This window comes from Barbatula barbatula, assembly GCF_947034865.1.
Source record: "Barbatula barbatula genome assembly, chromosome: 7".
Classification (NCBI taxonomy): Eukaryota; Metazoa; Chordata; class Actinopteri; order Cypriniformes; family Nemacheilidae; genus Barbatula; species Barbatula barbatula.
The window spans coordinates 1,415,790-1,443,001 of NC_136770.1; the positions used below are offsets into that span (position 1 = coordinate 1,415,790).

General features: G+C 39.4%; 1 protein-coding gene across 2 annotated transcripts; it reads left to right on the plus strand.

The window, feature by feature from the left end:
• The first annotated feature begins 2,202 nt into the window (after window positions 1-2,202).
• myh11a (myosin, heavy chain 11a, smooth muscle) lies at window positions 2,203-25,964 on the plus strand. 2 transcript variants are annotated; one of them, XM_079460561.1, is made up of 42 exons: window positions 2,244-2,362; window positions 6,296-6,658; window positions 7,604-7,760; window positions 10,008-10,035; window positions 11,917-12,016; window positions 12,441-12,467; window positions 14,158-14,250; window positions 14,346-14,409; window positions 14,527-14,625; window positions 14,801-14,944; window positions 15,203-15,298; window positions 15,389-15,507; window positions 15,633-15,785; window positions 15,875-16,048; window positions 16,156-16,329; window positions 16,405-16,519; window positions 16,596-16,789; window positions 16,889-17,010; window positions 17,467-17,536; window positions 17,627-17,787; window positions 17,867-17,975; window positions 18,080-18,211; window positions 18,306-18,512; window positions 18,594-18,731; window positions 19,279-19,402; window positions 19,498-19,669; window positions 19,769-19,981; window positions 20,087-20,231; window positions 20,316-20,522; window positions 20,614-20,718; window positions 20,807-20,959; window positions 21,040-21,288; window positions 21,363-21,575; window positions 21,658-21,870; window positions 21,959-22,120; window positions 22,341-22,469; window positions 22,762-22,850; window positions 23,174-23,297; window positions 23,403-23,611; window positions 24,036-24,144; window positions 24,410-24,582; window positions 25,455-25,964. In XM_079460561.1, the coding sequence occupies exons 2-42, from the start codon at window positions 6,317-6,319 to the stop codon at window positions 25,597-25,599; spliced, it is 5,952 nt and encodes a 1,983-aa protein (XP_079316687.1). In that variant the 5' UTR covers window positions 2,244-2,362; window positions 6,296-6,316; the 3' UTR covers window positions 25,600-25,964. The 2 variants fall into 2 exon arrangements, with proteins under 2 accessions (XP_079316688.1, XP_079316687.1); XM_079460562.1 differs by lacking the exon at window positions 12,441-12,467 and having other exon boundaries at window positions 2,203-2,362.
• The last annotated feature ends 1,248 nt before the right edge of the window (window positions 25,965-27,212 follow it).

Genomic DNA, 27,212 nt, shown 5'->3' on the forward strand with positions numbered 1-27,212 from the left:
ATATATCCAAACACGTATGACTCTTATAAATATTCGCTTTTGAACAACTGGACGTACAGATGCTACTGTACTTTTTTCTCCATTGACTTTTTTATTAGATTGTGTTTAGTAGGGGTTTCTTTGGACTTACTGCACGAATCACTCTGCTTACTTTACTCCAGATGAGTATCTGGCTCAGTCTCTCTGGACACTATCTATCCTGAACAGGCTGTACCTCGCTCGGTTTTAATCCGGCACATATTTCTCCATTCCGACTCTTTAAGGGAAGAGGATCCTTCCATTCACTTGAAACCCAAAATCTAGACATATTGAGTCTGTCTATTGTAATTTCTTTCATAATAACATCAATTGATGAATATAGGAAAAGCATTTAAAGGGACAGTTCAGCCAAAAAAAAGTTTTACCTTATTTACTCACCTTTATGTTATACCAAACTCGTGTGACTTTCTTTCTTCTGCAGAACACAAAAGAAGATATTTTGAAGAATGTTGGTAACCAAACAACATTTGTCCCCCCATTGACTTGCATTGTATGGACACAAAACCACCGAGACATTTCTCAAAATATATCTTTTGTGTTCCACATAAGAAAGTTTTGAATGACCTGAGGCTGTATAAATAATGACATCCTTTTAATGTTTTGGTGAACCGTCCCTTTAAATTAATATCATTGCCAGCTATAGGGTGTAGTACCATATAAGGTGAAACCTGATATTACGATTTGATATGAATGATTCATAAAAACTTTCGCAACAAGCTTTTATTCTTTCATTTTCAGCACGAGCAGGTGTAATACTTCACATTCCTTAATTGGCGTGCAAGTCTCTGGCCGGCCTGAGAGTTTGCAGCAATTCAGAGGTTTATTGTTTGATGAGTAAACATTCAAGAGATATCCCAATGAATGCCTATTTGTCTTAACAATCACAGCGGCATTGCACCATATTTAGTCACTCCGTTCAAGTCTTTCTGTCTGCCTTCTAAACACAGAATACAGGCCAGATTCCAGGCAGACCCTTATATGGCACATCAGAAGGTTGCTGCATCTGCCTGTCTCTCTCTCTCTCATCTCCTCACACTGTACACCATCTCTCCATCTTTCTCCCAGCTCTCCGCCTCCCTCGCTTTCCTTCACGCGTTTGATGCTGAGCAGTGACAGAGTCGCTGTTTTCTCCTGTTGCAAGGCCTCGGAGCATACCGGCCACTGTCCTGTTCCCTGAAAACATGATTTACTGGATGCAATAGGAGGTTGTCCTTATATAGGAAGTTCCATTAGCTAGCCGGGGCACGTTGTGGGAATAGGGAGGACGGAATGTGATGTCCGTAACGATAACGGTCCCAAAAAGGATCTCTGGGGGATTCGCCTCGTCCAGATGTAGTGTATAGAGTGTAATCTAGGGAATCTCCCCTAGCTCTCTCTCTCTCTCTCTCTCTCTCTCTCTTTTACCATGTACTGTAAGTTGTAAGCAATATTTGGCCTTCTTGGGTAGGGGATAGCGTCACACAGCACTCTCTGGTTAAGACTGTCAGATCAACACTGTCATTTTTTAGATATCTCTGTAATCTATTGTCTTGCGAGGAAGTTCACAAATGTATGTTTTTTTTAGCTTCGGTAAATTCAACTAAAGTCTACGATGGCAAGTTGTCTCATGTCATCTATTTAAACTACATAATTCTTCCCAAGAAGGCTATAATGTTAATTCTTCTCAAACATATTTTCATGAATTATTTTGTGTTTACTGCTTAAATCTGGCAACAATATGCTTTAAAGTGTCAGGTTTGAGTGTGACATATGTATATATGCCCCTACGTACTGTGACAACTTGCCCCGGTATTAAATCTACAGTGTTTGTGTACATTCACTAAAATGTTGGATTAGATCGTTCCGGCTTGTGTATGTCACAAATGTGCAAAATGTCAACTTCACAGTGCTATTTATCTTCACTTAACATTGTAATCAACCCAAATGTATAGTGAGCCTCCAGAATTGGCCTAATAATAATGAATAAGCTTGAAATCTTAATCGTTATTGACGGCAGATCATTATTTCTAGCATGTGCCCGTGTTGCATATTTGCTTTTGATCGTCTCTTCTGACCTCTCCGTGACTCGCAATATTTCTACACGGATCAGGACATTTAAACAGCTGCCCCGTCTTTCCCTGTCACTCACCCGCGCCGTCACAACCCGCTCACCAATCACAGCGCGGTTCGTCTCCGCGGCCCCGCCCCCTCCTCCGCAGCGCGTTTAAATGATGTTCACGCGCTTTTCAGTGTAATTTGGACTGTTCGTATTTGGAGTATCTCTGTGGCAGGACTCTCCAAAGCCCAACTTTCCAAATCACTGCTTCTTCATTTTCATCCACCTGTGAGTATGCATTCATGTTTCCGTTGTTTATCATTTATTCATTCAGAATTAATAACAATGATACGCACGCACGCTCGAGTGATGCTTTCGTAAAAATCTGCGACAGTTCGCGAATACATCCAATGTCGTGACTTCTCTTGATCTTCAACTGCAGCTTGCTGTCGTTTTTTATGACCACTTCTGTTATTTCGTGCTGTCATTGAATCTATGAGTTTCGTTGCAGCTGTACACTGGCTAGTGTTAATACTCAATTAACACTCAGTTTGGGAAAGCAGGTTGTGCATTGTAGCTTTAAAGAAAACACACTTAAGAACCAACAGTAGAGACACCTATAAACATTATAGAATACATGAATAACACCGGCATTATAAAGTGTCATTTAATGGCTCATGAGCTCGGAAAGAATAAAAGTGGACCTGTCCACCTGCTCTGATATGAAAGTTTGACTTCAGCACAGTCTGTCATAGGAAATGGTTGTTGAAAGTGCACAGAATGAGACATGCGATGAGTCTGACAAACCAAAGAGTTTCCTGTTCTCCAAATATGGTTGTCAAATGCAACTATCTGTTGAGGGTTGTGGTGAACACTAGACATCTGACAGTCTTCTCTTTTCTCTCCGGTGTCATGACGTCTACGGACGTCGATTTCAGTCTAAATAATTGGACGCTTTATTAAGCCAAAGTGTTTTGCATTAATGACGTCAACGGCAGCATAAACGTTCACATGAATGATTCTGCAGACATGCAAACCATTATGAGGACTGTGAGATGTAAATCTAAAGTAACGTGAAGCAGCTTTGGACATGTCAAGAGAACATTTGCCTTTTCTGAATATTTTTCCAAATGAAAGTTCAATCAGAAGTAATCAGAAAAAGTAAAAATGAAGCATGAACAGTGACTCAGTATTGTATCTGCGTGTTTCTATTATTTGCTGACTATCGCATTTACCACAATTCTAAACCCACTTTCAAACGGTTTCATCTATTCTTATCACGACAACAGTTTAGAAAGAACCAATTAATAGCCGTTAATGGCAGTCTGGTGCTTAATGTGCGTGATCTAGGATGCAATACATTCAGAATATGTTGTCATGCCAACAGTTTTAAAGTCGGCTCCCGTTAACCTTGCACATCCGTCAAGTTAAATGTCACAGCTGCTTATGAGGAGAAGAAAAGCAGATGGGGTGAAATGAGAAAAGGATGAGAAGGAGTAAAGAGGAGGAAACCTTGGGTCACAAAAATCTATATTCACGACACGGTCACGTGATCTTCTGGGCTTCGGGCCACTTGACGGCAGGCCAAGGATCCTCATAAAGCCACCTATTTTACTGCAATAATAAAAATTATAATAAGTTATTATACTGAGTTTCAGACAGTCATAAGTGCAACTAATGATGGATAATAAAGAAATGAAAACAGAGGCAGAAAGGTTACGATTCAAGAGATCGATCTAAAGAAACACCCATAAATCTATCTGGAGGACACGGGAAGTTCCCTCTTTTCACTAAATCTGCTTAAATCATAAAAAAACATGTACTTTGTTTGTCTCGCCCAAGCTTTCCTGTAGCTCAGTGATGAGAGTATGGCGCTAGCAATGCCAAGGACATGGGTTCCATCTCAGGGTTTGCACGTACCCGGATACAAATGTATAATATAATGCAAGTTAAGTCTCTTTGGATAAAAACGTTTGCCAAATGCATAAATGTAAATGTAAAACCATCACAGGACGTTTTAATGACCCTCGGTTGTGTTTTCATTGGGCGATTGTTTCATCATTCTGACAAAAGAATGTGTCTTGCAAACCTCATCGGTAAAAGCATGCGAGGATTCATTTATTAAGCTCTGTTGTTAAACATAGTATAAGCATCTGTCCAGTGTCGATAGGAGCTTGTGAAGATAAAAATGGTTAGTCTGGTTAGTTTTTGACTTATCAGGGTTATAGTACATCCTGACTGACTATATAGACTGGTTCCTCTTTGTCACGACATATCGGCAAGCTGTCAGCATGTTAAACTCATCTCCAACGGCACAAACGCTTCAGAAACACAACACTAGATGCACATTATGGCAGACATCGCTGAAGAAATATCAGGGATTCTCTGCTTGAGGATTAAGAGGACACTCTTATTATCTTCAAAGTGTTTCTATAGTAGCAAAATTGGTCAAGCATTAAATAAAAGGTTGCTTTTTAATAGAAAAAGTGTCTGCCAAAGGCATACATCCAAATGTAAACTTGTGCTGGTGGATACTTGCAAGGTTTTCTAGTTTTTGATTTGCTGCTTGTTTGACAGTTTTATTTTTGTTGACTTATACTGTAGCTTCTAATAAAAACTACACACTGTAAAAAACATTTCTTAATTTGAATATTATATTATTTTATGGTTTGTTTCTTACAGTGCATAGGTTGGTAAAAAGATCAAAAGGGTCAAACCCAGACATTAAATTAACTCAGAAATTGTTTCTATTTGACCCAACAACGGGTTAAAACAACCCAGCATTTTGGGTTGAACCAACCGAGGTTAATTTACTTACAACCCTAAGGTTGGGTTCTTCCCTTTTGATCCAACTCTAACAAGAAATGTCTGAGTGGTTTTGTGTCCATACAATGAAAGTCAATGGAGGTCAATGTCGTTTGGTGACCAACCTTCTTCTTTTGTGTTCCGCAGAAGAAAGTCATACAAGTTCGTAATGACACGAGAGCAGTAAATGCTGAAATCATTCTCTTTTTTGGGTGTACCGTCTCTTTAAGATGAAAAACATTATCAATATTCATCAATATTTTCCAAAATTGATCTTTGCTGTCAGGAACTCCAAATCTGCACCTGCCAGCTGTACTGTACCATAGACTTGTTTAAAGTTCCTTTACCAGCCTAGCAGAGGAAGAGAAGGGTGGGGGAACGCTGCAGGAAAATTACACCCCCAGTCCGGGACCGTCCCTGCCTACTGTTATCATTTTGGAGTAAACTGCGAGTCCGGCTGGAGGCATACTATTCCCTATAAGGGCTTTGTTTGGGAGTTCACTTGCTTCTGCTGTTTAGGTCGACAGATCGTCTACTGCTTAGTAGGAAACCTTATATGGTCATTATAGCACGGGACCACAGCTGAGCCACTGAAGTCATGAAAAAAATTGCCATTATTGATTATCACATGATTATATTTGGTTTGCATATGAAGATGTGTTCTGTACCGTTTGACACCGGCGGAATCGAGCAGATGAATGTTCTTTATGTTCTCAGGCCGGTTTTCAGCTTAATAGAGGATGATAAGAGGACGTGTCCCCTGTGATCTGCATTGCTTGTTTAGGAAAAAGGGCTGTTTTGATTAACTTTGCACGAGTTAAACTGCAGTGTTAGTGCATGACAACCACCACCAAAACTCTTTTATAAAACGTTTAGCTGATGTTGCATAAAATGTAAACCTAAAATGTATACAGGAGCAATGTATGTTTAATTTTGTGCCATTTGAGTACATTATGGTAATGTATTTATACACAAAACTCATTTGCTACAAACCTTTGGAGTTAAGCAATCCATAGCAATGTTCAGGAAGATGCTCAGATGTTGCTCTTTTATAGCTCATGAGATTTCATGGAGTTCTCAGTTGTGTTTCATTGAAAGTTTCTCCCAAAACTAAACAGAAGAAAAAATGGAAACAAATGATTAATAAAATAATCTGGATTTGAGTCATTTTGATGAGAAATGTTTGAGTTTATATTGAGATGCAGACTCGACAAATCTGTGATCAGTTTGACACGTTGTTGACATCTCCTCTGAAACTCTAATGGAGAAATTATTCTCAGGAGAAATATCTGAGATGCAAACGAGACTTCAGCAAAAGTTTCCATTTGAATTCCATTTAATCTCAATAATGTCAAGCAAAAAACGTATAAAGAAACAGCATGTGTTTAAACTTCTGATTCTCTCTTGTACTTTCAGTTGTCTTAACCCAACACCAAGATGACGAAGAAGAGCTTGTCCGAGGATGAGAAGTTTCTGTTCCTGGACAAGGACTTTATTAACAGTCCCGTCGCACAGGCAGACTGGACGGCCAAAAAGCTTGTCTGGGTCCCCACCGAGAAAAACGGGTTTGAGTCGGCCAGCATCAAAGAGGAACACGGCGATGAGGTCCTGGTCGAGCTGGTGGACAGCGGCAAGAAAATCACAGTCAACAAGGATGACATCCAGAAGATGAACCCACCCAAATTCAGCAAGGTGGAGGATATGGCCGAGCTCACCTGCCTGAATGAAGCCTCTGTGTTACACAACCTCAGGGAGAGATACTATTCCGGCCTCATCTATGTGAGTACATCACTGGGATTGTGTCATAAAATTGCAAGTTGCTTTATGTACTTTTCTTTACGTGGGTTGAAGTCAAATGACGTCAAACTGACATTTCCCACAAAACTGTACTTGACCGCTCAACAGAGATAAAGATCAGATAAACGGACAGTTTTAAATACAGATGTGTGCTGTACTTGCACGTTTTTTTAACCAAAAATGTAACGGATTGCAGCTTAAGCACCTTAAGTGCTTAAGGGTTTACAAATTGAGTATGATATTCATTATAAAATCCTTATAAAACCAATTAAAATTGTCCAGAATTTTCTTACAAAGTAAAAACCCTTTTCTCTGAATAATTTAGCTTGACTCGACATTGCTCACAATGTTACTATTTAATAGATTGATTTTAAAGTATAAAAAACAACATCGTTTTGATCGCCATGGACAGAGAATTGCAAGTTTATTTGTAAGCATCATTCGGCATATGGGAGATGTCAAAAGTCTGCTGTCAAACAAACATTAATTTCTCAGTCCAAGTAACAGAAAATGGTATATAAGGGCATACTGCCAATTTAAAAAATGTTTTTTTAAATGTTATATTGATAATAAACTCTATTATGACAGTCTTATGTTGGAGTGATTTCTATTAAACAGTAGCGATCATTTCCAGTGTTAAATGGACTTTGAGGATGATGAAGTACGGTCATTAAGGATTATATACAATAATTCACACAGGCCTCCAAATTCTGCCTGTGCTGTCTTTCGCTAACAAAGCATTCATTTTTACTCCGAAGATGCAAACAGTCAAGAGAATTGTTTAAAGTATTGTGAAACAAAGTCTTCCGTGCGGAGCTTTGAATGTGCCTACAGAGCTAGATTACTGTATGCTTTCTTTTTGCTGTTTTTTAACCGGTGGATTCATAGCATAACACTCAAACACAATGTACATCGTGTTTATTTCAGACATACTCTGGACTCTTCTGTGTGGTGGTAAATCCATATAAAATGCTTCCCATCTACTCTGAGAAGATCATTGAAATGTACAAAGGCAAAAAGCGCCATGAGGTGCCGCCTCACATCTACTCCATCACAGATAACGCCTACAGGAACATGATGCAAGGTGAGCTTTAAGCAAATGTTTGGGTTTCTTGTTAACTTCCGTCTTTAATACTTCTGCACCTAGAAGATCACATGCAGCGGGATACTGTAGACTCTTTTAATGAGAATGAGCTCTTTACGTGTCACTTGTGTTTGTTTATGTGTTGTGTGACAGCTCTAACAACAGCTTGCATTAACAAGTTAATGGTGTGCTCGTATATATGTGTGAACTGGTCACAAATCTAATGTCGAGATAAGAACACTTGTAAAAAGCTGATGCGCTTGCAAGAACTTTAGCTTGAAGCTGCTTTATGCCTTTAAACGTTAACATTCATGCATTTCTCTGATGCTTTTATACAAAGTGACACATTTAAGATTTTATCAGTATGTGTGTTCTCTGGGAATCACACCCTCAACCTTACCTATCGAGTGATGTGAGATAATGTAGCTGACCAAAACTAGCCATTGAGTCGAATGTACAAACCACGAGATGCTTTACACCAAGTTTATCGTACCTTCACACATAAGGGTTTTTGCTGTTTCACAATGACGGACTATAAACTCGCTACAACATCAATGGTTTTCAGCTTTAAAAGACAAGAAGAAGAAGAAGAAAAATGTTTATACTTAACATTTATACAATATAATTACATGAAGTCCTTGAGCTAAACGAGCCTCTTTGAGTTTATATGGGTTTTCACTCAAAGACACTTCTCTTAGAAGAAACAGAAGTATAGGACGATGTATCGTCACGCTGTTCTTTAACGCTGGATTCACACGGAGCGTCAACGCTTGATGGAGGGCGTGTCTGGAGCACGGCCGACGCGAACGGCATTTAGACAACAGCCAGTTAAATTGTTTCATTTGCATGAACCCAATTAGGTTATTTGAACAGGGAGATATGATTGGCTGGCGCTTGCGTTGGCGCTTTAAAGGTTGAGAAATGTTCATCTTCTTGCCAGTGTGGCAATGTTGACGGACCCACAATTCAGTTCGGCAACGCATGACATCACTCATTCAAAGTAAATGAGAAGCGCTGACGCTCCGTGTGAATCCAGCGTAAGGATAATAATGCTCTGACGGTTCAGTCACAATACATTTACGTCACAGAATGTTGTGGAATAAATGCATGCATTTTCTGTTGTTTAAAGACAGACAACATGAAAGTCATTAAAAGTCCTTTTTTTTGGTTGTTGCAACTAAATATTGCATGTCAAGAAGTCCCAACAGATTTTGAGGGATTGCTGTATTTCCTGAACTGCAGTTGATGGTCCAAGGGAATATCTCTCTCTCTCTCTCTCCCTTCACATTCCAGCAGAGGTTAACACTGATGTCTCTTTGAAGTCCGGCCAGATTTCCGTGCTTGACCGAGTATGACATGATGTACTCTTAAAATGTACAAATAAAATATCACGATCACATTCTGGGCAGAACGAGAATTAAATGAAATGGATCAAATGTAATACTGACACATACAGCAACAATAATAACCTGTGCATATTTTTATAAAACTATATTTGAGCATCAAATGAGGCGGCCGAGGTAGTTTTCCCGTTCCTGTTGGATTTGGTTTTCCTGCCGTGATTTGTGCCTTAAATAGGCAGGACGTTTTTTGAGGCAACTGACCTCATGTTGTGCGTGGAAACCTGCCCGGCTTAAGTCATATCCAGAAAATGAGCTTTAGTCATTCATTGTGTTTACAGCGGTGGACGTTTTTGAGCAGAATATGCTATAGCTCACATTAAACTGGTCGGGCATGGGTCCAACCTTCAGAGTTCTAGATTACAGACCAAATCTGTTTGAATGTGAAGTGCAAACTCATTGATGTGGAGTCTAACCTCAGCTATTGAGCCGTCATTAATGTTAGGTTTGATGAAGGATAAAACCCTTAAAAGGAGAAAACATTATTGAGAAGGTTTCATGTTCTAAGTTTAGCAGCGTGAATCAATGATTGTCCCATTGCCGAGCTCAGGAGAAGAGCTGTGAGACTTACAAGGAAAGTATTGTACGTTTTTCCTTCGCACAAATCAAATTACTGCCCTGCAAATCTCATGTTATTGGATCGTCTTTATTATTGGATTGGTATTCGGTCGTACGCTAACAGTTTACATGATGGCAAGAAAGCTGATCTCAAAAACACTAGATGTGCATTGATGCAAGTCCTTAGATAAGTACATGTTTGAAAATGACATTGGACGATGCCCACCTCATATCTCATGAGTTTCAGTCTGACAAATCTTAAGTCATTGTTACAATCTTTTCCCTACAGATCGGGAGGATCAGTCCATTCTTTGCACGTAAGTTATTTTGTTCTTTTTATGCATCTCCAATTCCTGCTAAAACTTAATTTTATAACAGCACATAGTTTTTCAGAATAAAGTTAACAATCATGACACATTTAGATACAAACATCAATCACATACAAATGTGTAGTATAATGCAATGTAAGTCTGCCAAATGCGTCAACGTAAATCAATGTAGAATCTATTTCGAGCCAGTTTTAATATAAATTAAAGGGAAAGACTACCCCAAAATAAGCACAAAATGGACCGCAAAAGAAGATATTTTGAGAAATCTTGCGGTGGTTTTGTGTTCATATAAGGGAGGTCAACGGGGTTGAATGCTGTTTGGTCACCAACATTCTTCAAAATATCTTCTTTTGTGTTCTGCAGAAGAAAGAAACTCATACAGGTCTAGAATGACATAAGGGTGAATAAATGATGAAATAATTTTCATAATCCTTTAGTTCTTGCTACCGCATATTAACACAAAAATCAAGGTTAGTATATGGAGACATAATTATCGTCCAACAACCGTTATATTTGATGGGATTATGAAATAGTTTTAAGTGTATCTCAGCAGTGGGAACATATGAGATGAAGCCCAAGGGTCTCTCAGTCCCCTCAGTGTCGGTCCGCTCACAGGAAGTGTGCCCTCTGTCCCGATTCTAAATCCAGATAAACTTGCATGCTGACTTTATTTGTCATTGAGTTTTTAAGCTTTTGATGAGAATCCGATGAACATTTGAGGCTCCACATAAAGAACTCGCAGGTCATGCAAAACTAAATCTTAATTCGTTCAAAAATAGACCTTTTTGTATCCAATAAGAATAAAAGATGAGCTGTATAATTTGTTTAACACAACAAATGCTGTGAAATACTGTACCAACAAACACAGTTTGTATACTTCCTGTGAGTGTGGAAAAGGAAATGGATGCAAATAGCTCTGGGGCGACGGTTGCTAGGGTACAGAATTCTCTAATGACATCAGACTGTTTCCACATGGCTCTGCCCAACTCTCCCATGAAGTGTTTTTGAAGCTTTGAACTATGACAAACCAGCAGTACAGTATGATATATTAGACTTCATCCCACCCCAAACGTGCTTTCCTATACCTCAATCCCACTGCAGTGTATGAACCATCACCATCAGGTCAGACTGCTGGCATGGTCATCGTGAATTTCAAAGTACGAGATATCATTAACGGTCAGAAACTGGATGTAGAATCATTTCAGTTTAAAGTTTCCTATAAAATGGCTTTAAAAGTTTTTAGATGAAGTGATCTAAGGGCATTGTGCTCCTGCCAAAGCTCCAGCCCTGAGGCTGCGGACGGGTCTTATGGATCCCAGACACAGTTTTCCTAATATGGAAATGTGTGTCAGCATGAAGTTTGGGATCGGTCATACACAATCTTTCTTATATCAGAAACGGCTAACAAAACACGGTACAGTTGTTGACCAAGGAAAAGAAAACGACTCGCATTGTCGAATGGATTTTATTTGTCTATAAATATAGATTTGTCTCTTGGCAAAATAATGTGTTGAAATCATTTTTTGATTTAAAATGATTCTTGCGTGCATATGTTTCAAAACAATTCAAGTTGTTTAAACTTTAGCTCAAGAAATATTTCAAGGATTCGTTTTCTTCTTCTGGATATGATTTAAAGCTACAATCCATCAAATCCTTTGGTTAAAATAAACAAATGTCTCTTTTTTGAGCGAGTACATCAAAAATTCTGTTGAAACCTGTCTCCTTACATTACCCTGATTCACAACTGCAAGCTTATAATAATGATTTATAAATTGAGCTGCCGGGAACGATTTCACAGTAAAAGTCAAGCTAACTTCATTTAACTTCCACATTTGAAATGTTTTCTTATCAATGTTGTTTTATTTCTAGCGGTGAATCAGGTGCCGGAAAGACAGAAAACACAAAGAAAGTCATCCAGTATTTGGCACTGGTGGCCTCGTCCCACAAAGGCAAGAAGGACACAAGCGCTGTAAGTATGAGTTTCACACCTGTCCTGTTGTCATCTGTCATCTGCTTGAGTGAGCGCGTTTGGGACAATTTTGGACTTTTTTAAGGTTAATTCGTACCAACCATTAGGTTTGTCCATCTTTTACCCAAGCATCAGGTGATCACATTACAGTATGTTTCATTTTGTTAAAGAGTGGTAAAACCTTTTACTTGATATGGTTAGTCGTGCAAAAGTTATACCGTAATTATTAAGTACAAAGGAAGGAACCGGTTAGTTTGATCTCATTTATATCAATATTATGCAGTTTTAGCAATAGCCGGATAGTCATTTTAAACTCACAGCACTACAGTACTGAAAGCGGTTCAGAGCCAGTGAATGCAAGAGAGTGTTTTTAATTTACCTACAATATCTGATGATAACTTCCTCAATGAATTCCCTCAAATAGCAAGCTTCAGGACAACAGTTTGCCTATGTGAGTAAAAAAGGAATTCCCCCAAAAATCCTTCCTGTGTGGGTTTGAGAATTTGCATGCCTTACTTTCTCACCGCGAGTGATTTTAGCAGTGCAAGTCTTACATGGACGGACCGCCTGTAAGACTATTGTACAAACAGCTGTAGACTGTGCCATGAAGCCCGTGTGTTCATGAAAACTGATGTAGAAATTCAATTTAACATTAATCATTGGATCACGTGTGTGCCATTCCCCATCTGAGATGTCTTTCTCTGTCAGAGCTGAGGTCTGGCATTGAAATAGTCTGACTAAACACAGTGTGTGTGTGTGTGTGCATGCCAAATAATAGCTTTTTGATTTGATGATCTCAGTTTTTTCCAATTTCTTCTATTAAAAAAGAATAGTCAGCATATTAATCTGACACAGGTGAGTACGCATCAGCTGTTTCAACTGATGTTGTTTGTAAGATCCGTACAAATGCGTACAATCTCTTTTGCATGGTCTGCTTTTGCGCCAGCGGCGGTTTAGCAGTGGGTCTCTTTAAACATGTTTGTGTGATTCACTTTCTAAAAACTCATACAATATAGTCACGTCAGAAATTCTTGTGAGATCAGGTATATGTGGACACATTTTAGATCAGTGGTTCTCAACAGAAGGGCCCAGTTGACTTCTTAGGGGGCCTCAGGTTACCTAAAATTAGACAAAATGTGCATTGAAATACGTAAAAAAACAATATATTTCTTATTATTTGGCCACTTTTATAATAAATAAAGGTTTTTCTTTTATTTGGTCAAATTATTAGTTTTTGTGAGGGGGGGGCCTTTGAATATTGTTGGATACAATGGGGGCCTTGGAGTCAAAAAGGTTGAGAACTCCTGTTTTAGATGTTTGCTTCATGCATGACTACCACACATATGAGCTTATTTCATTATGTTCAAGTACTTTGAAATGCATTTTGATGAGTGAGAGAAAATCTCTGTTCTCTTTATCTGTATTCCATGATCGCCGCAGGACTGAAAAATCTGCAAATCGTGTTTTATGAATATTTCTATCGTCTTCACTCTGAACTCTTTACTGCTTCTTTCTTTGTCACTTTAATTGTTTTGTCTTCTTCCCCTTTTCTTGTTTATTTTTCTTCGTCAGTCTCTGAAGCTGTCAGCGATCTTCTTTCCTTCTTAGCAGCAAACTCTATCTGGTAGATATCTAACTTTTTCCACATGTTGGGATTGCTTGTGTCCAATTAAACATGAACATTGATAATAAAAGCATAAACGGTCTAGAAAGTTTGTCATGGATTTAGGCTTCACCTTATTACATACAGTATGTCTCCTTTTTATTAGAACATTTTCTATTCAATTTACATGCACAGATCAGGGCATGAATAAGTGTGTACAATTGTTATCCTTTTTCAGTCCAAAAATGAGTCTCTCATTATAAGGGTCAATTGACACCAGGTGCTTTTTGATATATCCACATTTAAGAGCCACTGAGTTTGAAATATTTTTTTTGTAAGGCGATCACTTCAAAAAGAACTATTACTGAGACCAATTTTAAATGCAATCGGTGCATAGACTTTATTATAGGAAATGTATTTTATAAGTTCTTTCTGCCTTTTATCTTTTGAACTTTCTTTATTCCAATATTCTGTCCATATTCTTGTGTTTCTTGTCAGCTTGATTTCTGTATAATGATTCCTAACCCTGGCACTTTAGGGCGAGTTGGAAAAGCAGCTACTGCAGGCCAATCCAATTCTAGAGGCTTTTGGTAATGCCAAAACCATCAAGAACGATAACTCATCCAGATTCGTAAGTTTGTAGCGCTGTACAGTATAATATAACTTTAATTCCGGAATCAATGCACAAGATTTAAATTAAATGTTGCAAATACATTCTCTCCACAGGGAAAATTCATCCGTATTAACTTTGATGTAACAGGTTACATAGTTGGAGCCAACATAGAAACTTGTATCCTTGAAACTGATGCCGCCTTACATCCTGAATTAGCAGAAGAACCAAAGACATCACACACTTTACATTAATACATGAAACACAGATTGCACCTTAATTTCCAAACCACCTCAGATCTGTTGGAGAAATCTCGCTGTATCAGACAAGCAAAAACAGAAAGAGCCTTCCACATTTTCTACTACATGGTAGCAGGAGTAAAGGACAAATTGCGCGGTAGGTCTGTAGCTGCTAGTACATCCACTGCCTTCCATTCTGACTTAATTCATGTTGGCTTAATGACAGAATGAGGTTCAAAAACATAAATCAGATCTTCTTGCATTAACAGCACTGTTGTATTTCTACCCTTTTTGCATTGGCATATGATGACACATACTCTTTTTTTTGACAGAGGAGCTTCTGCTGGAAAGCTTCAGCAACTATCGCTTCCTTCCTGCCGGCCATGTCCAGGTTCCAGGCAACCAGGATGATGAAATGTATGACGAAACCATGGAGGCCATGAACATCATGGGTTTTACGCCTGAAGAAAGAGCAGGTGCAGCATTAGATTCAATAAAATAAGTACATGTTGTCTTTCATGCTTATTATTGCAAAGAACACTCTTAAAATGCTCCATTGTTCGGTCAAATATGGACATTTTCAAGGTCATTTTACACTAATGGTTGGGTTTGTCCATATTTTTCCCAATTTTCCAGGATATGTAATTATTTAGTCAATATTTAGTCAATGCAAAAATACAATTTGGCCAGAGAAAGATAAGAAGAAATCTTATTCCCCCTTTTTTCTTTGTTAGATGTCCTCAAAGTAGTCTCAACTGTGCTCCAGTTGGGCAACATTGAGTTCAAGAAAGAGAGGAACCAGGAACAAGCAACCATGCCAGACAACACAGGTCAGACACTTTTGGCAAAACATCAAATGACTATTAATAATAAATAACATTACAGACAGAAACTGACTGAAGTGCATTTTCCATTCTCAGCTGCCCAGAAAGTTTGTCATCTTCAAGGCATTAATGTGACAGACTTCACAAGAGCCATTCTGACACCTCGTATCAAAGTCGGTCGTGAGGTTGTGCAGAAGGCCCAAACCAAAGAACAGGTAAAAAGCTCTAAAAGTCACTAGAAATGCTTCCAAACGTTATGAATTCCACAAACACGGCTGCTGTGAACAGGGGGCCTGGGAGTGTTAGGTTTTACTTATCATTTATTGTTTCCCCCCAACAGGCAGATTTTGCAATTGAAGCCTTAGCTAAAGCCATGTATGAACGCTTGTTCCGTTGGATCCTTCTGAGAGTTAATAAGGCACTGGACAAAACCAAACGTCAGGGAGCATCTTTCCTGGGAATCTTGGACATTGCTGGCTTTGAGATCTTTGAGGTTTGGAAACACTGAAAGGAAACGGCATATTTGGTAAAAATCTCTAACGTGTCTTGAGACCAATGACGTGTACTGTATTTCTCCTTCAGGACAATTCGTTTGAGCAGCTCTGTATCAACTACACCAACGAGCGGCTCCAGCAGCTATTCAACCACACCATGTTCATTCTGGAGCAGGAAGAGTACCAGCGTGAAGGCATCGAGTGGAACTTCATCGACTTTGGTCTGGATTTGCAACCTTGCATTGAACTTATTGAAAGAGCGGTACGTTTTTGTGCTTGTGGGCAAACAATGTCATTAAGTGTTAATTGTTAAATTCTTGAAGTCTTGCATAACATTTTTCATTCATTTGTACTAAATCATCTCAACAGAACAACCCTCCAGGCATCCTGGCTCTGCTGGATGAAGAGTGTTGGTTCCCCAAGGCGACGGACGTGTCCTTTGTGGAGAAACTTTGCAATACTCACGTTAATCATTTGAAGTTTGCTAAACCCAAGCAACTGAAGGACAAGACCGAGTTCTCGGTGTTCCACTATGCCGGAAGGGTAAGTTCCTACATAAATACATTCAGAACATTTCAGATCCAGATGCTGTTTTGAAACCAAACCTTTCTCAATTAGGTGGACTACAATGCATCCGCATGGTTGACCAAGAACATGGACCCTCTGAATGACAATGTTACAGCTCTTCTGAATAATTCTTCAAATACTTTTATGCAAGATCTGTGGAAGGACGGTCAGTATTAGTTATACAGAACAACAAAACTGAATTTAGACAATAGCTGATCTCTTCTATATTTTGTCTTTCTCAGCTGATCGTGTGGTGGGTTTGGAAACCATTGCCAAGATGTCAGACAGCTCTGCACCTAGTTCTTCCAAGACCAAGAAGGGCATGTTCCGTACCGTGGGTCAACTTTACAAAGAGTCATTGGCCAAGCTTATGACCACACTGCACAACACACAGCCAAACTTTGTTCGCTGCATTATCCCTAATCATGAGAAACGGGTACGTCTACTGTCCTATAAACATTTGGAAATTGGTTATTTTTAAATGCAAGTGCACGAAAAACAGTAAAAGTTCATTCTCACTTTTTCTTGCTTTCAGGCAGGAAAATTGGACGCCCATCTGGTGCTTGAACAGTTGAGATGTAACGGTGTGTTGGAAGGTATAAGAATCTGCCGTCAAGGATTCCCCAACAGAATTGTCTTCCAGGAGTTCCGCCAACGGTTGGTGGTTTATGTTGTTGATGTTAACGTAACATTGCTTGATGCTTTTTATATAGCCAGACTCATGGTATACTCATGACAAAGTTTACATTTTAGACTCAGGATCTGAAAGGAATTCAAAACAGCTGAAAAAAAGATGTACCGTTTGTGAGCATTTACATCGTTAAAGTATCATATGATGAACTGTTTAAATAGGTATTAGCATCAATGTACTTGAGTCCTTTCTGTTACGTCATCGCTTTGGGCAATTAGTAGTTAAAAGTTTTTTAATAGTCAATACGATGTTTTCTTGAAAGTTTGTGCAAGCTATTTTGAACCATCACAACTAATCCGAATCACCTTTATTCTGACTACATTAACCTTGAAATGACGTTGCGTTCAAGTGAAGTATATCTGGACCTTATGAGACGGTATTTGCAAGTTATGTAACTTTCTTGATTTTGTCCCGGTCTACAGATATGAGATCTTGGCAGCAAATGCTATTCCAAAGGGCTTCATGGATGGCAAGCAGGCTTGCTGTCTCATGGTAACATCACATCATCCATCTAATTCTTGTCACAGAGGATCGTACGGCCTAAAACTTTAAATGTTTATTCCCCCCCAACTTCCTCTGTAGATCAAGCACCTGGACCTCGATCCAAACCTGTACCGTATCGGTCAGAGCAAAATCTTCTTCCGCACAGGAGTCCTGGCCCAGCTTGAGGAGGAGCGTGATCTTAAGATCACCGTCATAATCATCGCCTTCCAGGCACAGGCCAGAGGTTTCATAGCTAGAAAGTGGGTCTAACACCTTAAGATTAAAAGATGTATGGTTTGGCTTATTTAGGATAAACAAGCAGAGTAATTCTCCTCGCAGGGCCTTTGCCAAGAGACAGCAACAGTTGACAGCCATGAAGGTGATCCAGAGAAACTGTGCTGCTTATCTGAAACTCAGGAACTGGCAGTGGTGGAGACTGTTCACAAAGGTGAGACATTGTTTTTGTATTCGAGCATTCAGGAAGCTACCGAAAATCCTCATGACCACTCCATCCGCAGATACACATTCATCTATCGCTATCATTGTCCACAGGTGAAGCCGCTCCTGCAGGTGACGCGTCAGGAGGAGGAGATGAGTCTGAAGGATGAAGAGTTGCAAAGGGCTACTGAGTCGGCAACAAAATTTGAGACGGAACTGAAAGACATCACGTTGAAGCACACACAGGTACTGTATGCATAGAGGTCCTGATGTTGAAATTAGGCTTTCTTACTGCTTTTAAAGTTAAAATAAAAAATAAATAAAAACATTTAATATCCAGATTGTTGAGGAAAGGAACCAGCTCCAGGAGAAACTGCAGGCCGAGACTGAACTCTATGCAGAGGCGGAAGAAATGAGAATGCGCCTGGCCACCAAGAAACAAGAACTAGAAGAAATCCTGCATGAGATGGAGGCCAGGCTGGAGGAGGAGGAAGACCACGGTGCAGCCCTACAACTGGAAAAGAAGAAGATGCAGGACCAGATTAGAGTATGTCTTCAGTTTGTGTTACAGGCTTGTTGGTGGGCATTGATGAGACGTCCCTGAAGTGTACTATTTGTATGGTTTAAGGACCTTGAGGACCATCTTGAGGAGGAAGAAGATGCACGACAGAAGCTGCAGCTGGAGAAGGTTACGTGTGATGCCAAGATCAAGAAGTTAGAGGATGACGTCTTGGTCATGGAGGACCATAACAACAAACTACAGAAGGTTTGAGTTCATCCTTGTTTCATTACTACTGTTCATATGTCTAAGGCAGATTAGATGTTTAACCAAAAATAATTTATGAGACATTTTGTAATTCTTTTTGCTTCTATAAATATCAAATAGTTTCCAAACATTAATAGTATTAAGTGACATTCTTGTATGAACAAGGAGTCGTACAGATGAAGGTATGGCCCACACAGAGATATTATCCATCATAGAGTCAGTCTGGGATTACATGAAGAAACAAAAAAATCTAAAACAGCATAAATCTATAAGAACTATAAGGCAAGATTCTTGAAAACACTTGAGAACCGCTCAATGATGGAGAGATTAGATTTTTGTGAGAAACACCCTATATATAGGTATTTTTTTATACATTTCATACAAAAAACTAGTTTGGATCTCCATTGAAACTTCTTGCTGGCACTTCCAAAGAAATCTAAATAAACATTTTGAAATGATTTTAGGAATCATTTAATGTATACAGTATTGTATATTTGTGGTGTTTGCGGATGATATTTTATGATTTTCAAATGTTCTCTGTTTGCAGGAGAGAAAGCTTCTAGAGGAAAGAGTAGCAGATTTTAGCTCAAATTTGGCCGAAGAAGAAGAAAAATCTAAAAACCTGACCAAGCTGAAGAATAAGCACGAGTCAATGATATCCGATCTTGAAGGTTTGTTTATTATTCTAAAAAAATGATCTGGAAATCAATTTTGTCAATGTCCGATTAGCATCATAAACTGGAATTAATTACGTGTTGCTCTATAGTCCGCTTAAAGAAAGAAGAAAAGTCTCGTCAGGAGCTGGAAAAAGCCAAGAGGAAACTGGAGGGTGAATCAAATGACCTTCAGGAGCAGATCGCTGATCTTCAGGCTCAGATCGCTGACCTCAAAGCCCAACTCGCTAAGAAAGAGGAGGAGCTTCAGGCTGCTTTGGCACGGTAAGCAACTCCATGTTCCATGCTTCTGATCGACTTAATCGATTTAAGTGCAAACGAAAGGTTGCTTTTGTTATATTTCACTCCGTCCATTCACATCAGACTGGAGGATGAGACCGCTCAGAAGAACAATGCACTCAAGAAGATCAGAGAGCTTGAGGGACACATCTCAGATCTTCAGGAGGATTTGGATTCGGAGCGGGCTGCCCGTAACAAAGCTGAAAAGACCAAGAGAGACTTGGGAGAAGAGCTCGAAGCTCTTAAATCAGAACTTGAGGACACATTGGACACAACAGCTACTCAGCAAGAACTCAGGTTTGTGTGTTTTGTCCATTGGAGAACAAAACAGAAAAGAGACGCTTTTTAATATCCCTGTTCCTTCTGAGGAGATGAATCAAACCAGGATGAATATTGTTTCAGGGCCAAACGTGAGCAGGAGGTGACTCTCTTGAAGAAAGCCATGGAGGAGGAGAGCCGTGTCCATGAGGCTCAGGTGCAGGAGATGAGACAGAAACACACCCAAGCTTTTGAGGAGATTACAGAACAGCTGGAGCAGTCCAAGAGGGTAAACACATCCAAAAAAAATCGACTTCTCTTCTGCCATGATCTTTCAGCAAGTGCTTGCATAAACCTGTATCACCTTTCTTAGGCGAAAGTGAATCTGGAGAAAACAAAACAAGTTTTGGAGAAGGAGACGTCAGAACTTCACGTGGAGATCAGATCTCTAACTCAGAGCAAACAAGATGTTGAAAACAAGAGAAAGAAGGTGGAGGGACAACTCGTGGACCTTCAGTCTCGTTTCAATGACAGCGAGAAGCAGAAAGCTGAACTTGGAGATCGAGTGTCTAAAATCACGGTGAGTTATTTGTTGGTAGTAGAATTTAAAAGTTTTCAATTCAAGAGAAAACCAAGAAGACTTTATTTACGGGCTATTCTTGATTTGACAGGTGGAACTTGAAGGTGTCACCAATCTTCTGAATGAAGCTGAAGGAAAGAACATCAAGCTTAGCAAAGATGTGGCTAGCCTGACTTCTCAAGTCCAAGATACACAGGTACTAACAAATGTGCAGTTTTACTCAAGCATTTATTGTTTAACAGTTGGAAATGAAGTGGGATTTTGACTATTGATGTACATTTTAGGAGTTGCTTGCTGAAGAAACCAGACAGAAGCTTCAGTTCTCTACCAAACTACGTCAAATAGAGGATGATCGCAACGCCCTACAAGAACAGCTGGAGGAGGAAATGGAGGCAAAGAGGAATGTGGAAAGACACGTCTCAACCCTAAACATCCAGGTATGTGGTTAACGACATCATGCATATTCTCTACATTGAGTTTAAGAGCTTGAGATGTTGAAGAATCTTTGTGTTGACAGCTCTCTGACTTCAAGAAAAAGCTGGAGGAGGTGTCAGGTAACGCAGAGCTTTTAGAAGAAGGTAAGAAGAGGCTCCAGAGAGACCTGGAGGCGGTCAACACTCAGTTCGAGGAGAAGGCGTCTGCTTACGACAAGCTGGAGAAGACCAAGAACAGACTGCAGCAGGAGCTGGAGGACACCCTGATGGATCTGGACAATCAGAGACAGCTGGTGTCCAACCTTGAGAAGAGGCAGAAGAAGTTTGATCAGGTTTCTGAATTCTCTGTGGCACTACGTCTACTTAATGTATTGAGGTACGGTCTTAAAACGGAGTTGTTTCTCAGATGCTCGCAGAAGAAAAGAACATCTCCAGTAAATATGCAGATGAGCGAGATCGAGCGGAGGCCGAGGCCAGAGAGAAGGAGACCAAGGCCCTGTCGTTGGCTAGAGCTTTAGACGAAGCTCAGGTTAGCCGCGAGGAGCTTGAGCGAGCCAACAAAGGCCTTCGTGCTGAAATGGAGGACCTGGTCAGCTCCAAAGATGATGTGGGCAAAAATGTAAGTTCAAAATGTCATGTCAGTTTTAAAGTTTGGACAAATTAGAAAGACAGTTTCCTACCTAGTAATCTGTTGATTTTAGGTGCATGAGCTTGAGAAGTCCAAACGAGGTCTGGAAGCTCAGGTAGAAGAGATGAAGACCCAGTTGGAAGAGCTGGAGGATGAATTACAGGCTGCAGAGGATGCTAAGCTTCGTCTGGAGGTCAACATGCAAGCTCTGAAGGCTCAGTTTGAGAGAGATCTCCAAGGCAGAGATGAACAGGGCGAGGAGAAGAAGAGGCAGTTGGTCAAACAGGTACATCTCTTCTTTAGGTCCATGGTGGGTCTTCAAAATAAGGTACATGTTTGTGGTCATCTGTATGTCTGATGGTCTGCTCCAACAGGTGCGTGAGCTGGAAACTGAACTTGAGGACGAGCGCAAGCAAAGGACGGTATTAGCTGCTGCCAAGAAGAAAATGGAGGGAGACATGAAAGACCTGGAAGGCCAGACTGAGACAGCGAACAAGGGACGAGACGAGGCCATCAAGCAGCTCCGCAAGCTTCAGGTAAAAAATGAAAGAATATAAATAAATGGACGGATGGATTGGTGAAAGCATGAATGGATAGATGAATATGGATAGATGGACGGATGAATGGATGGACGCTTAGATGGATGGATGGATGGACTGATGGACAGATAGGATGGACGCATACACTATGCATGCTGTAGAAGCACAGGAGAATGGGAGAATGTGTACAATGTTTTTCTGTGTCTTTGTCTTTAAGGCCCAGATGAAGGACTTCCAGCGAGAGCTTGATGATGCCCAAGCTTCCAGAGAGGAAGTTTTATCTAGTGCCAAAGAGAATGAGAAGAAAGCCAAGACTCTGGAGGCTGAACTTCTACAACTGCACGAGGTGAAGCAAATAACAGGCTCCGCTTATTTATTTTTGTATTGGCCAACTCGATTGAACATTGAACATGTCCAACCCATATAAGTTAATAACGGAACTGTATGGTGTTCGAATATTCAATTTCAATCCTAATAAAATATAATTTAATTGGATTAAAATCGCATAAAATAATGCATTTAAATTTTAAAGGGACTTTATCATAAAAACAGGGTTGATCTAATTTGCATGCAGATCTTGTATTATAAATCATAGATAAATGATAGATATCTTAAAAAATGTAATTACTCAAATGTAGGATCTGGCTGCGGCTGAGAGGGCTAAGAAGCAAGCAGAAGCCGAGCGAGATGAACTGGCCGATGAACTCGCCAGCAACACATCTGGAAAGTGAGAACGGCTAAATGACTCCCTCATAAAACATCACAGATATATTCTAATCCTTTGGAATTCAAGATAATCCTGTTATATATTGACCTCGGTTGGCAGTTGAAATTAATACGGTAGACATACTTGAGTGCGACTAAACTGTGAAGAACTGTTTGTGAACTTTAGTTATGTGAAATATCCCACATTTGAGCTCCTTAAGACATACCGGCATAGTTTATATCACAATACTCTTTAAGACACACCATGTTCTCAAAGCACGTGGGTTTAAAGTTAAATTAACATCCGATTCAGGCTCTAATATTTGGTGTGACTGAACCTTAAAGGTCTGCGCTTTCTGATGAGAAGAGACGTCTAGAAGCGAAGATCCAACAGCTGGAGGAAGAACTTGAGGAGGAGCAAGGAAACATGGAGATGCTGAATGACAGACTGAGGAAGAGCGCCCAGCAGGTACACGTTATATTGGATCTATTAGAATGTTCAGTGTTAAAATAATCAGGACTGTCACTTGGAAATCTCAAGGAAGAGTTATAAACAGTCGTCCTAATCTTTCAGGTTGACCAACTTACCAACGAGCTCCAGACCGAACGCACCACATCCCAGAAGAACGAAAGCGCCAGACTGCTGATGGAGAGACAGAATAAAGAGCTGAAGGCCAAACTTCAGGAGATGGAGAACCAAGTCAAATCCAAATTTAAGTCATCCATCACTGCTCTTGAAGCCAAAGTGGCTCAACTGGAAGAACAACTCGACCAAGAGAGCAGGCAAGTCATTTTTTATAGTACATTTTAAAATTGTGTTCCTGTAGCTCAGTGGTAGAACATTACACAGCAAACGGAAAGTTTGAATCTCAAAAAAACCCACAGTGATAAAAACAACTAAATGAAGCTCGAATATAATCAGGGCCCTATTTTAACGATCTAAGCGCATGGTCTAAAGCGCATGGCGCAGAGCGCAAGTGGGCGTTTCCAAATCCATTTTTGCTACGCATGTGCTCGAGGTTAAAACGCTATTACACTGGCGCCCGGTGGCGGATTGCGCCGGGTGTACGATAGGGCCCTAAGTCACTATGCGAAAAAAAGCAATAATCATGTTTTTGAATCTGGTGATTATATAATACAAAAGGATGATGTATAGTCATTTTTCTATGATAAGGTTTGATTATATGTGATTTTTTCTCGAATGCAGAGAAAAGCAGAACACAGCGAAGGCGCTTCGACAGAAGGACAAGAAACTGAAAGATTTTATGACCCAAGTGGAGGATGAACGCAAACAAGCCGAACAATACAAAGATCAGGTCAGTTATACTTAGAGTCTCTTTTATAACATCATTTTCATAGTTTTAAAGAATGTTTTGAATGATGTTAAATAAAATATAAAGCTAATAGGCTTCTGTTAAACTCAATTATTCTTATCTGTGATTAAAAATATAGCCCAAACAATCTCAAACTGGCACATTTGGCCAGTCAACTGATCTATTTGAATTAGCGAAGGCCATGGTGCTTTATAAACATGATTTATTTGAGTGAATTGAATATGAACGTTTTCTCCTTTGGTCTTAGGCGGATAAGGCCAATGCCCGTGTCAAGCAGATAAAGAGGCAGCTGGAGGAGAGCGAGGAGGAATCCCAGCGAATCACTGCTGCCCGCAGAAAGCTTCAGCGCGAGCTGGATGAGGCAACGGAGGCCAATGATGCCATGAGCCGCGAGGTCAATACCCTCAAGAGCAAACTCAGGTATGCGTGAAGCTCCAGAAACATGTTGTTTGACGTCAGAGCGGCTCTGTGCCACTGAAAACCTCGGACATAGTGAGATTTTAGTAGTGTTATCAATGTTTACCTATGTTGGACACCCCTGCTTTTATAGTTTCGCTATAGCGAAATAGTTTTGTTAGCGCTCACTCAAAGCATCCGTCTATAAACTTCAAACCGAAGATTGTCTATCTCTGTTGCAGAGGCAATCCAGAACCCACACAGTGACTATGCAGGTATCTCTGTGCTCAAAAGATGACACAGATGCTGTACTTTTCACGGAAGCTTTTATTTTACTTGCCACAAATACATTTCATGCATAAAAGAGTGAAATATGGTTTATTACAAACATAGTGTGAGGCGAACATCAGAAGAAAGTCACGGATTGCACGAGCAATAGTTATGCGAAGCCATGCTATATTGTAAATAGTGTGTATTGTCACAGTTAGACCTATTTCACTTTGGAACAACAAATTCATTACACATCAGGATGAAAGCTTGCATTAAAGCTTACATTGGACCATATTTCACTCTGTCTCAATAAGCATGGTTCAGTTTTCGGAACCAACCTCATCTAACCTGTACGGTTAACCAATGAGGTGATAACGCTGCCTTAAACCCTTTACAAATCTAACTAGATGTCCAGTGTTTTCCACTGGAAAGGAAACACTTGTGGCTGTATTGTGGTGGCATGTCAACATATTAGGATGCTGAAAGGTGTTTCCGTTGTACATTACAGCTGTACCTAGCACAGTTACTTTTGGACCAGGTGCTGAATAAGGTCTACCACAGACATTTGTTAGAGTCAGTGTGTGCTTTTCAATGCATTCATGCTAAGATTTGTTGTAATATTTCAGGCGAGGCAATGAACCATCATCCTTCAGCAGCACACCGAGGCGCACAGGAGGCGGCAGCCGACGGGGAATGATTGACAGCTCTGACGCAGCGGAGGATGACACAGACATGCAGAGTGACTACAACGGAACCAAATCTAGTGATTAGACGTGTCTCATCATGCGGTGCAGACACGATATTCCTTTCTTTCAAAAACCTCATCGAAGAACCACAAATGTCATGATTATTAAATGCAACCAAGCACTGCTGTTCAACCAGGGTTTTGACTGGTCATGATTTAATAGTTTTGTTTTGATTTATTTCATTCAACACGACCCTGACTTTCACTTCACGACCTTTATGGTGATATGCTGATATTCGGTTTACCTCTCATAACAAATTATTCATCATTATTTTCTCAAATGTTTGTCTAAATGAAACTTGGCTAGGACATCATAAAATGTCTCGAATGTCTCCATTGACCCAATCCTAGTTTGGACAATTATACATTTGGAAAATGTATTCTATCCTTGAAAAAACTTCTACAGCTTTTAAGTCTCTTTTATTTTTGACATACATATTATATTATAAAGAAACTCAGACAAACATAATATGTTTGTCTCTCCTATAAAATGTTTAATATATATATATATATATATATATATATACATATACACAATATATATATATAAATATCCTGTCAAATACTTGTCTATTGACCGACATTGCTTGTGAAGGAACGTTGAATTATATAAATGTTTATGTAAAGCTTTATTTTCCCAACTGTTTCACTTGTCACGAGTAATTTACATTGACAATAGCTCACTTATATGTACTTTTTATGTATTTGAGAAACCACTTGCACATTAAATAAAGTCCAAAAACGTATTATGTGTTTTTTCCTTTTGTCATCATTTGTTAAATTCCAAGTATTATTTATTTGATAGCCTAAATGTTTTTACACAACGTATCAAAGTGGATAACCTCTAAGATTATAATGTATTTAGTATGTGTACTGTAACAACAGTTTGCAAAGGATGTCTTCTAGAATTACCAAACTGTTCAACAATACAGCGTCCCATTTTCTTCCTTTTTAATTGTAATGCATACTGTATAGCGTAAAGATGATATACTTCAAGTTTCACAACATTCACGCATCAGCAGATTAGCTCCTCCCTTTTCATATTAGGTCGTTATCGTAATCTGTTACGTCATCAGTTACTGATTACAAACTACATGTTTGTATGTGTCAGTAATGTAATCCTTTAGAATCCCTTGTTAGAATATACATTTGTTTACAATGTACACGTTTTATCTTTACCTGGTGTATCTATGTGTTCTGACACACTTTTCTTGTTACATTTTAAAAAGAAATAAAAATTTATTGAAATTACATAAAATTATGAATGTACATGAAGAACTAGAATTTAGTCAAATGCCTTTATACAAATGCAAATACACCAGCACATGTAGTTACAATGTAAGGCTTTTTTTCAATTCTTTAACCATTATAGTGTAGATATCAAGTGTAGATTAAAAAAAAATACAAACAAAAGCACAAAAAGTAATCTGACGGCAATCTGACAATACATTTATAATCAAAACCATAAGATATTGTCTACATTATTTAGATTCATATATACCTGCGTGTTAAATTATAGCCTCATTAATAATGGTTTGCTAATAGCAAATAGTCTGTGAAGATTAACACTGTGCTTGAACAATACATAGCGATCATAGATGCTTGTAAATAAAAGCACGTCAGACTCACTATTGTTGGA